This window comes from Monodon monoceros, unplaced genomic scaffold (assembly GCF_005190385.1).
Source record: "Monodon monoceros isolate NGI ecotype Baffin Bay Population unplaced genomic scaffold, NGI_Narwhal_1 Super_Scaffold_7, whole genome shotgun sequence".
NCBI lineage: Eukaryota > Metazoa > Chordata > Mammalia > Artiodactyla > Monodontidae > Monodon > Monodon monoceros.
The window spans coordinates 61,681,278-61,692,084 of NW_021703784.1; the positions used below are offsets into that span (position 1 = coordinate 61,681,278).

General features: G+C 44.4%; 1 protein-coding gene across 1 annotated transcript in view; it reads right to left on the bottom strand.

The window, feature by feature from the left end:
- Positions 1-8,816, bottom strand: part of LOC114886744 (DENN domain-containing protein 5A-like) — a 52,859-nt gene extending 44,043 nt beyond the window's left edge. The window contains exon 1 of the mRNA XM_029207665.1: positions 8,682-8,816. Within this exon, the coding sequence (XP_029063498.1) occupies positions 8,682-8,802 (121 nt within the window). The 5' untranslated portion in view covers positions 8,803-8,816. The remainder of the gene's footprint in view (positions 1-8,681) is intronic.
- Between the last annotated feature and the right edge of the window lie 1,991 nt (positions 8,817-10,807).

Below are 10,807 nucleotides of genomic sequence, written 5' to 3' on the forward strand. Positions count from 1 at the left end.
TAGTTGCTTCCCATTATCTTTCATTATAAAGAATATGGTAAATCAGAAGTCATAGCCAGCACCCAACAACAACCACAAAAAGATGCAACCTGCAGGTTACACTGAGGGATTTCTGAGGTTAGTAGGTGCAAACCTCTTTTTTTTCTTTTCAAAGAAAACAGACCTCAGACAAACAGTATAAAACATCCTGAAACAGCCACACAAAAAACAGAACTTCTTAGAAACAAAGCCCCAGTAACTATTTGGTCTAAGAAAAACATTTCCAGAACTGATAAGAATGGGGAGACAGGAAAATATATATATAAAAAATAACAACCAGCCTTAACTACAATTCAAAAAACGAGTGACCTGACTCCTCCCCTGACAGAGTTCCTCTACTGCATTGTGGGTTGGGGACTGATCAAAGAGGCCATGCCACAGCTCTGCCACTCAATGATTAAGCCATTGCTTCAATATACCCAAATCTATCATTTTAAAAGAATAATCTCGGGAATTCCCTGGCAGTCCAGTGGTTAGGACTCTGGGCTTTCATTGCCGAGGGCTCAGGTTCAATCCCTGGTCGGGGAACTAAGATCCCAAAAGCCATATGACGCAGCCAAAAAAAAAAAAAAAAGAATAATCTCATCACTGGTGAGACAGCAGACAGAAGACCTGGATTCTAACAGTTCTTTCTAACTTTCTGGGTAACAGTGGACAAAAAATTATATTTTCAAATGGGACTGAAAATATTAAAAACTGTTTTAAAACTATTACATCTTATTTTTTTCTAATTTTATTTATTTTTTTTGGCTGTGTTGGGTCTTCGTTTCTGTGCATGGGCTTTCTCTAGTTGTGGCGAGCAGGGGCCAGTCTTCATCGCGGTGCGCAGGCCTCTCACTGTCGCGGCCTCTCTTGCTGTGGAGCACAAGCTCCAGACGCGCAGGCTCAATAGTTGTGGCTCAAGGGCCTAGTTGCTCCGCGGCATGTGGGATCTTCCCAGACCAGGGCTCGAACCCGTGTCCGCTGCACTGGCAGGCAGATTCTCAACCACTGTGCCACCAGGGAAGCCCAAAAACTATTAAATCATTTACAAATATTAATCATTACCATCTTTCAAAAGTGGTGGCTGGACTATCTCAGATCTAGCTCTGACAGTTTTTGATTCTGTGACCAATATAAATGAATGCACACTTATATTATGTTTTGCCACCTAGAAGTAGTTTAGAAAACAAGAAATCCCACACTCACAGAGGGATGAAGCTTAATAAGAGGAACCTCCACACATCTTATCCCTGCCCACAGCCTCTCAGCACTCCATGAAAACATTTTAGACTAACGCAGCTAGTTCAGCCCATTCAGTAGACCACAGATGGACTAGCAAAATTTTGACCTGAATTGTCCATCACACTAATGAACAAAAGAAACAAACAAGAATTACTAACCTGGCTCTCTTTAACAAGAAACTATGATAGATCCCGTGGATGACCATCAAGCAAATATCCTAAGTATAACATTTGAGAAACCTGATGGTCTAAACCATAGCTGTTCCCATCTAACTTCCTGGAGCCATACCCGACCCCTTGGAAGCACACTTGGAAGAAAACAGCTTGAAAGCTAGCACATGCCCTCGTTTTCCACCACGACAGGACTCTGACACTCACAAACCCAGTCCAGGGTTCTGTATACTCTAAACTAAAATCAGTCATTACAAAACATCTGGAACATAGACATTTGACCAGTAATTGCCTCACTTAATAACTTTTGAGAACTAAACCTAAAAATCTGGCAACGATAGTCTCTGTGTAATCACTGAATTCCACAAGAAGTCACGAGCTTCTAAAGGGCAAGGCTTTCTCTCTTTTACTAGGTCCTATGCCATATCAGCAGTAACCTAAAACATATCAATATAGGTTCCCTCATGTGTACCTAGGTTCCTAAGAGACCTCTAAGACCACCTGACAGTAATTCAAATCCAGAATTTGGCAACAGGAATTGAGATGCCAACAGGAATTGAGAAGCCAAGCCAAGTACAAGTACACCTTCCACCAGAGTTAGCAAAAAACAACAAGCTTATAAAAGGATATAGGACTGGAAATGGGTATTGCCAAAGGAGGCCCTAGGCAAAGAAAACTATTTATAATCTAGTACAGAAGGAAGGAAGGGCGGAACAGAGTCTAAGAATTTGGTTTAAGCACGAAACACTGTGACTCGGGATTTCCTCCTAAGAAGAGAGGAGCAGAGCCCCATTGTTATTAAAGTAAAATCCACTTACCTTCAATGTGATCCTCCCTACCTGAGAGAGTGTGAAGTAGGGTGCTCTTATGTTAAAAATATAGCCTCTCCAACTAAATTTAGCATATAATTTTAAATCACCTTGGGGCTGCTCTGTAATTGTTTTCTGTGTGCTAGTAGTGTCTCTCTTGACTTCTTATTTGCTCTACCTTATAAAAGGAAACACATGACCTAACTTAGGAAATCTCCCCCTTCTACCCTGAACTCCTGAAGTATCCACAGATGCCTGAGGTAAGCTACCAGGATTTGAGTTTTGCTTCAGCTAGGAGTCTGAGCTTCAGAGCAGGGATGCCTTTATAAAATGATCATGAGAGAATCTGTGCTGAATTGACCAGACTGGTAGAGGAAAATAAAAATTGAGGTTATTTCAAATTGACTCCCTGTTTGAAACTGGCTCATCAAACTTTTTATACCCACTACATCTCTGAGGTAACTTTTTTTTTCTTTTAAATAAGATATCCTTCTTAGTCATCAAGAATATGCAAATAAAAATCACACTGAGATACCCACTTTACACCCACTAGGATGCCCATGATCAAAAAGATAATAAGTGTTGGTGAGGATAGAGTGTGGAACCCTCAAACACTGCTAGTGGAAATGTAAACCAGTGCAGCTGTTTTGGAAAAGGGTCTGCAATTTCTCAAAAGGTTAAACATACAATTGCCACATGACTCAGCTATTCCACTCCTAGGTATATACCTAAGAGATATGAAAACATATGTCCACACAAAAATATGTACACAAATGTTTACAGTAGCATTATTTATAATAACCAAAAAGTATATAAATAACCCAATGTCCATCAACTTATGATAAGTAAAATGTGGTATATTTATACAATATCATTCAGCCATAAAAAGAAATGATACATGCTACAACATAGATGAACCTTGAAAACATGCTAGGTGAAAGAAGCCAATCACAAAAGACCATATATTGTGATTCCATTTATATGCAATGTCCAGAATAGACAAATCCATAAAGATCAAAGGTAGATTAGTGGTTCCCAATCAACCTACTGCCCTCAAACTCTCTTCTTTCTCCAACTCATCAGCACCTGTTTTTACGAAATTATAAGTACAATAACAAAAATAACTTTCATTTTAATAAAAGGTCTAGAAGGATCTATATTAAAATGTTAACTACTATGAAGAGATTAAGTTTTTCTTATTATCATGGATGTGAAGAATAATGATGTGAACTAGTACTGATTTGGTGATAAGAAAATAAAAGTTTTTTCACCCAAGGAGGAAAAAAAAAAGTAGATTAGTGGTGGCTTAAAGCTGGGATGTTAGGGAGTTGGAAGGATATGGGAAGTAACTGCTAAAGGGTATAGGTTTTGGAGGGAGAGTGATGAAAATATTCTAAAATTGACTTTAGTCATGATTTCACAACTCTGTGAATATACTAAAAAACACTGAATTGTGTACTTTAAATAGGAGAATTAAATCTCAATAAAGATTTTTTATATATTAGAGAGAGAAAGATAAGACACATATATAAGTGATAAAGCAACTGGAGCAAAATGTTAACAGTGAATCTGGAAAAAGGATGTACTGAAGTTCTTTGTACCATTCATGTCAATGTTTGGTGTGAAATTACATTAAAAGAAAAAGCTAGGCTTCCCTGGTGGCGCAGTGGTTGGGAATCCGCCTGTCAACGCAGGGGACACAGGTTCGAACCCTGGTCTGGGAAGATCCACATGCCACGGGGCAAATAGGCCCATGAGCCACAACTACTGAGCCAGTGCGCCACAACTACTGAAGCCCACGCACCTAGAGCCCGTGCTCCTCAACAAGAGAAGCCACCGCAATGAGAAGCCCGCGCACCGCAACGAAGAGTAACCCCCACTCACTGCAACCAGAGAAGAGCCCGCGCGCAGCAACAAAGACCCAAAGCAGCCAAAAATAAATAAAACAATTTTTAAAAAATATGTTAAAAAAGAAAAAGCTAAAAAAAATTAAGATCTCGGGCTTCCCTGGTGCCGCAGTGGTTGAGAGTCCGCCTGCCGATGCAGGGGACACGGGTTCGTGCCCCGGTCCAGGAAGATCCCAAATGGCGCGCAGCGGCTGGGCCCATTAGCCATGGCCGCTGAGCCTGCACGTCCGGAGTCTGTGCTCCGCAACGGGAGAGGCCACAACAGTGACAGGCCCGCATACCACAAAAAAAAAAAAATTAAGATCTCTCTCTTGATAATCATGCACAGTATTCTTGCTTAACATGAAACGGAAACCTGCACTAGACAAAACTGCCATGTCTGCTCCCACCCCTGCCAGACAAGTATTTTACTTGTCTCCCCCACACTCATCAAACTACTGCAAAGCATGCAAAGCAGCACTCCAGTAGCAGAAAAGAAGGATAAAACATGGCAAGGGAGACAAATATTCTCCAACTTTCTCAGAGCCTCAGTTTCCTCATCTGCAAAGTCAGAAGGTTATATAGTCTCTAAGAGAGCTTCCATGTTTGACATTCCATGATTCTGTTGTTCTAATTTCATTGCCCAATATAGTTAAGGAGAAGTATGATCTGACCAGTCCTCTGGCTTTCCTGGACAGGGAGCATTTTTTCTCTCTTCTAATGATGACATTAAGAGATGATTTCAGGGTATGTCAGTGTTCTAAGCAGGTTCATACAGGACACTGGCCAGTTTCCCAACTATCTATGTTCCTAAGCCCTCTCTTCAATTCTTGGCAAGACCCACCACTCAGAGCCTGGGAAACTGCAGTAGTGGATGCATAAACCTAGGATACTTATATCTCAATGCTGGGTGCAGGTCAGTGCAGAGGAACGTAAAGATTCCATAGTAAGAAATAGGTTACTAGCATTCTGGAAACTTAACTCTCAGGCAGAGATAGGGAAACTAAACTCAGGAGTCCCATGTCATGGTAAACCTTCTCCTGCAGTTACCTGGTGGTGACCATAAGAAGAAAAATGGAAAATGAAGATGCCCAAAACACCCATCCATCAAAGAGGCAGAAAGAGGGACTGGACTCTACTACCATCTGCCTCCCCACTTAGAATGGGCCAACAATAATGAAAAATCAAAATCAAAAATGTTTCTTCCAGATTTGCTTATCTCCTTGACAAACTCAAAAAGCTAACAAGCAGATACCATTTCTAAAAGTTGGCTAGACTTCTGCTTCACCAACAGATTACCTTTCTCTCCTTCAACCCAAAGTACTCCCTCAACTAACCAGAAGAGAAAACAAAATTAATTTTCATATCTTCCTCTGTTCCTTGCACAACAAATAACTACATGGCTTGCCTAAATGCTTATGTCTAGAGGAAAGGCGAGAGGTGACATGGAGAGACTCCTATAAATTCAATGATCAGAGTCTATATTCAACACAGCAAGCTCTATGCTTATTGCTGCAAACAGAAAAAAATGAATCTTAACCTTTCTCCATAAAGCCAGAAGGAACACTGAGCATCTCTGATCTGCTTGTTCTGGATTCACTCCTAGAGTATAGAAGCTATCTGATGTATATAACTTAATTTGCTTGGAGAGAACATAGACTCCTTGGTACCTCCCTAGAGAACCTGGGTGCAATTCACAATTTCCTGTAGTTTCATTTACTATGACATCATCAGTTTAGGAGCTATAAGGCAGAGAGAAAATGCACCCTGGAGAGTCTCAAGACTGACCCGCAAAGAGCTATTTGTAGTATGTTTTGTTTTCCTCAAAGATTCCCTCTGGGTAGTCCAGATTCCCCTATCAACCCACCAGAAATGAAATGAAGGAAAAGAAGAAATCCTTCAATCAGTGCTTATTCTAACAAAGGCCACCTATTGAATAAATAGTCTTGGCATTCCACTACTGCAGCCACACTTAAAAAGATAGAAAAATACCCTTCCTTACACATTTTATACAGCTCATCCCCCCCCTTCTTTATTCTCTCAATAAGCTTTCACAGGTATATAATTTGAGCTTGCTGAAAAGCCACATAATTAACAGATATTCACTAAAAGAGAAATAACCTTTTGAGAATCTACTTGATGAGACACTTTTTATTTACATTCTCTTTTTCATAGATGAGGACCCCAGCAGAGTTATCTAACTTGGCCCCCAGTCACAGAATTAGTCAACAGCAGAGCAAGAATGTTTAACCCCAAAACCCATGCTCTCACTGACAAATCACTTCCCGGCTCCACTCCTAAGCTTTATCATTTGCAAAACATTCTCTTTATTTTTGAAAATCGAATGTCTATAAAATTTAATAGACACTTAAAAGCACAACATAAAAATAACACTGGTTTATTCCACCAATTTAAAGTTTCTTTTACTGGGGAGAACTGTGTCATTTTTAGTCTTTCTCAACATGTTAGTGTTTTCTAAAGACCCAGCCAAGCAATGAGATGCAGTTTAGTGTCAGGAGAGGAGCACTGGATCAAAGTCAAGCAATTAACTAGCAGGACGTAGGCCCTACTGTCCTTCCTGGGCCTCATTTTCCTCTCTGAGGTCCCTTCTAGTTCCAGTACCATGAACTGAATTCCAACAACTATTGACACATCGCAAAGTCACAAATTTAACAAATAGGAAACACAGATGAAAAATTAATATCAGTATTATAAAAATTTGAAGACCTAAAAAAGTGAAAAACTACCCCAACAAGAGGCCTAGTATTAACTGTGTTACTGATTCATGATTTTTTCTCCACCTGCTCTGCTACTGATTTGAGGAAATAGCGTATTTGCTCTGACCTTGCTAAAGGTCATCAATTTATCACTTTTTTAGAAGTCCATTTTGACAAATAGGACAATCTAAAAGAAATGGATAAATTTCTAGAAACGTACAACCTAACCAGATGGAATCATGAGAAAATAGAAAATCTGAGCAAACCAATAATGAGTAAGGAAATTGAATCAGTAATCAAAAACCTCCCAACAAAGAAAAACCAAGGACCAGATGGTATCCCTAGTGAATTCTACCAAACATTTAAAGAAGAATTAACATCAATCTCTGTCAAACTCTTCCAAAAAACTGAAGAGGTCAGAACACTTCCAAACTCATTTTACGAGGCCACTCTGATACCATAGCCAGGTAAGGACACTACAAGGAAAAAAAACTATAGGCCAGTATCCCTGATGAATATAGGTGTAAAAATTCTCAGTAAAATATTAACAAACCAAATTCGATAACACATTAAAAGGATCATACACCACGACCAAGTGGGATTTATCCCTGGGATTTAAGAAAGGTTCAACATATGCAAATCAATAAATGTGATACAACACACTTTAAAAAAAAAAGTCCATTTCGAAGTATGCACCTTTTTTTTTTTTTTATAAGAAACACTGAAATTTTTCTGATGGGGGGAAAAAAACCCCACACAAAACCTGTCCTGTCATCTCCGAAGCAAAGTAAAATTAGTCAACAGGATAATCACCTTCAGGAGAGAAACTTTACAGTAAACACATCATGATAGAACAGTAGAAAGCAGTATCTCTCATCAAATCAGGATGACACAACAAACCTCCACCCACATGAAACGTGCAAACTGGACACTCCAGACAAAAACTTTTCCAAACCTTGAGATTCAAAGGGTCCAATGACGGTGCAGTGGAGTTCGCGGGGATTTTACAACTCTTGACACCGGTGCAGTGGAATTCATGGGATTTTACAATTCTGACACTCTTGGGCAATTAGTGCCAAATCTGATCTGGGCCCTATCTTCACTTCCCCACCACTTCCCTTTGAAAGAAGACTTGAGAAGCATCCCTACGCAACCCAGGCTCTCCAACTAGGCTGCTGCCCTTTTATTCACAAATGACGCTGGCCTCATAAAGGACATAAATTATTTTCAATAAAATATGGCACGGCCCCGGAGTACAAGCCCTTTCTAGATGTAAGGGAGTTCTCACCCTCCTTGGTGTGGCCCAAGTTCACTTTATTACTTCACGTCCCATCAACCCAGGGGGCCCAGCCCAGCGCTGGGTTAGAACGGTTTTGAGGAACTGCAATCACAGGCTTCTTGGGAAGAGGCCAGATAAACTCACCAAGTTTTTGGGTTTTGTTTTTTGTTTTTTATTTTAAGTCTGGGTGGAACTTACTTTCACTAGGACGTGGGATATCTTCTTCCCTCCCAAATGGGTGTTCGAGGACAAGCTTCCCTTTATTTTATACTAAGTCACTCAACCTTCACCAGACTGTGAACACAACCCTTCTCTCCTCCTCATCTGGGAGGACCTGGCCACAGCTCAGCGGGGAGCAGGGGCCGTTCGGAACCCTCAAGGCTCAGAGCCCCTCGCCCGCTTCCCCTCCTCCAGAGTGACACCCCCTACCCCGCGCCCGCCCTGGGTCCTTCCGACAGACCCTCGCCCTGCTCCCGGGACAAAGCGTAGGTGGGGTGGTTTCCTCAGGGGTCCCCGGCGGCCGCGGGGAAGAAGCCCCGGGCTCAGCGCGCACTCACCCGACAGCTCGTCCGGCTCCAGCCCAGTCTCAGTGTCCAGCCCGCAGATGACAAAGTAGTCGGCGAAGCGACTGGGCGCCGAGCCCCCTCCACCGCCGCCGCCGCCGCCGCCGCCGCTCATGGCGCCGGGGCCGAGCCGGGCCGTGCGGAGCGCGGAGCCCCCGCCCACCGGGCGCCCGCCCGCCCTAGGCCGCCCCTCCCGCCGGCGCCGACGCTACCGCGGCTCCGGCCGCCGCCCCCGGCCTTGGCCCGGTCCCCGCGGCCGCCGCGGCTGCCGTGACGGGGCAGGGGGGCACCGGGCCGCCCCGCGCCGCATCCTGGACGCCTTCCCCTCCGCGCCGCCGCCGCCGCCAGCCGAGAGCGCCGCGGACGGAGCTAGCCTGGAAAAGGGCGTAAAGCGCTGAGGAGAACCCCCACCGCGGCCCCTCCCGCCGCGCCTGCGCAGGCGCCTTCGGGGAGGGGGCGGGCGCCTCGCGGAAAGGATGACGTGATGCTCTTCAGGCAGGCTGGCCGCAGCTTCCCAGGCCGTCTCCGCAGCGCGGCGGGCAACTACTGGGCCGCCCGCAACCTCCACCCCCTCGGGGATGCGACTCCTTTAGGGAAGGCAGAGGAGGTGCGGGATGGATGGACGCATCCCGCAGAGCCGGGACCCTGGCCCACGCTCCGCCTCCCACTGGAGGTCCGGCGATCTCCTGTTTAGACCAGCCCTGTCACAGCAATAGGGTCGCAGGATTGAGCTCGGAAGCTCACCTCATCCTAACTCCAGGAAGCCCACCGGCCTAGATCCCAGATAGCGCCTTCTCCCTGACCCCGCTCCCTAACGTCCACGCCTAGCCCTTTCCCGAGTAGAGCTGAGGATTCCCCCTCTTTTGGCCGAGGTGGATCTGCCCGCCCTATATTTACCCTTGGCTTACAAATGGGGAAACTAAGGCTCAGAAAGAAGCAAGGGCTTTCCCCAAGGTTACATAGAGTCTAAGAGACAAAGCCTGGACCAGAATCCTGGGCTCGTGGTTAGTCCCCGCTCCCTCCCCCCCAGTCCAGCCAGGCCTTTTCCCATGCACCAGGCTGTCCCTTTTTCTCTCCTAGAGCCTCCAGAGACCCATGCCACTTGGGAGCTCCCCTTCTGCTTCTGAGAATTCTCAGTTCCATCCCTGAGTCGGTCCTCCTGAGAGAAGTGGGGGATGAGGAGGAGAAAAACTTGCCTCCTGTTACTTGTGTTGGGACCCCGCGATTTGGTTTCCTACAGAAGCTAAGCAGGAAACTGGAGATCAGAAAACAAGAAGGTAATATGTAGAGTGGTTACTAAAATGGGCTCTAGAAACAATGCTTAGATTTGAATCTGGACTTTATCATTTACTGTGTGACCTTGGGCAATCTCCAGGAGCCAGCAGTCATGTTTTCTGTGAAGATTACATGAGATAAGTACGCATACAGGTTAAGTAGTCAGAATAGTGCCTGGAAGTAGAAGGCACTCAATAAATATTAGAGATTATATTATTATTCCAGAAAGAGGTGTGCCTAGGGTTTGCTCTAGCAGGCTGCTGCTAAAGGCCCTAGAAGGCAGCTGGCTTCCCCAAGGGCTGACCCTGGGCTATCTCCTGGGTTTTCTCCTGGGTACCTCTCTTAAGTATTGGTTGGGGGGGGGAGGTGGCTTGGAGGTCACAGCCAATGTCACTTGGAACCATAGTACCTGCTCCTCTTTGTATGTAACCTGCCTGAACTAGTAAGAGAAAAGTGTAGAAAAGGTAGCTTCACAAAGTGCATTTAGGGTGATGCCTCACCCTATCTTGTATGCTGAGGTTGCAGAGACAGTAGAGGAGGTTTAGAGAGCTAAATGGTTACAAAGCACAGAAGAGGGGCATCTTTCCAGGTTGGGGGATGGTCAGGGAAGGCTTCCAGAAGGAGATATAATCCGACCTGAGTTCCAAAGGATCAAAAAGAATTTCTCAAGTAAAAGGGGGAGGAAAGGATGTTTCAGGCAGCGTGTGCAACAACAGGGAGTGACAGATTAAAATGGTTACATACAGGCAACAACAAGTAATTCATTTCTCTGGGAGATAGAGAATTAAAAGGAGATAAAACCAGGGAGAGAGGAGGGGGACAGAGCAGGAAAGGCTTCCAATGCC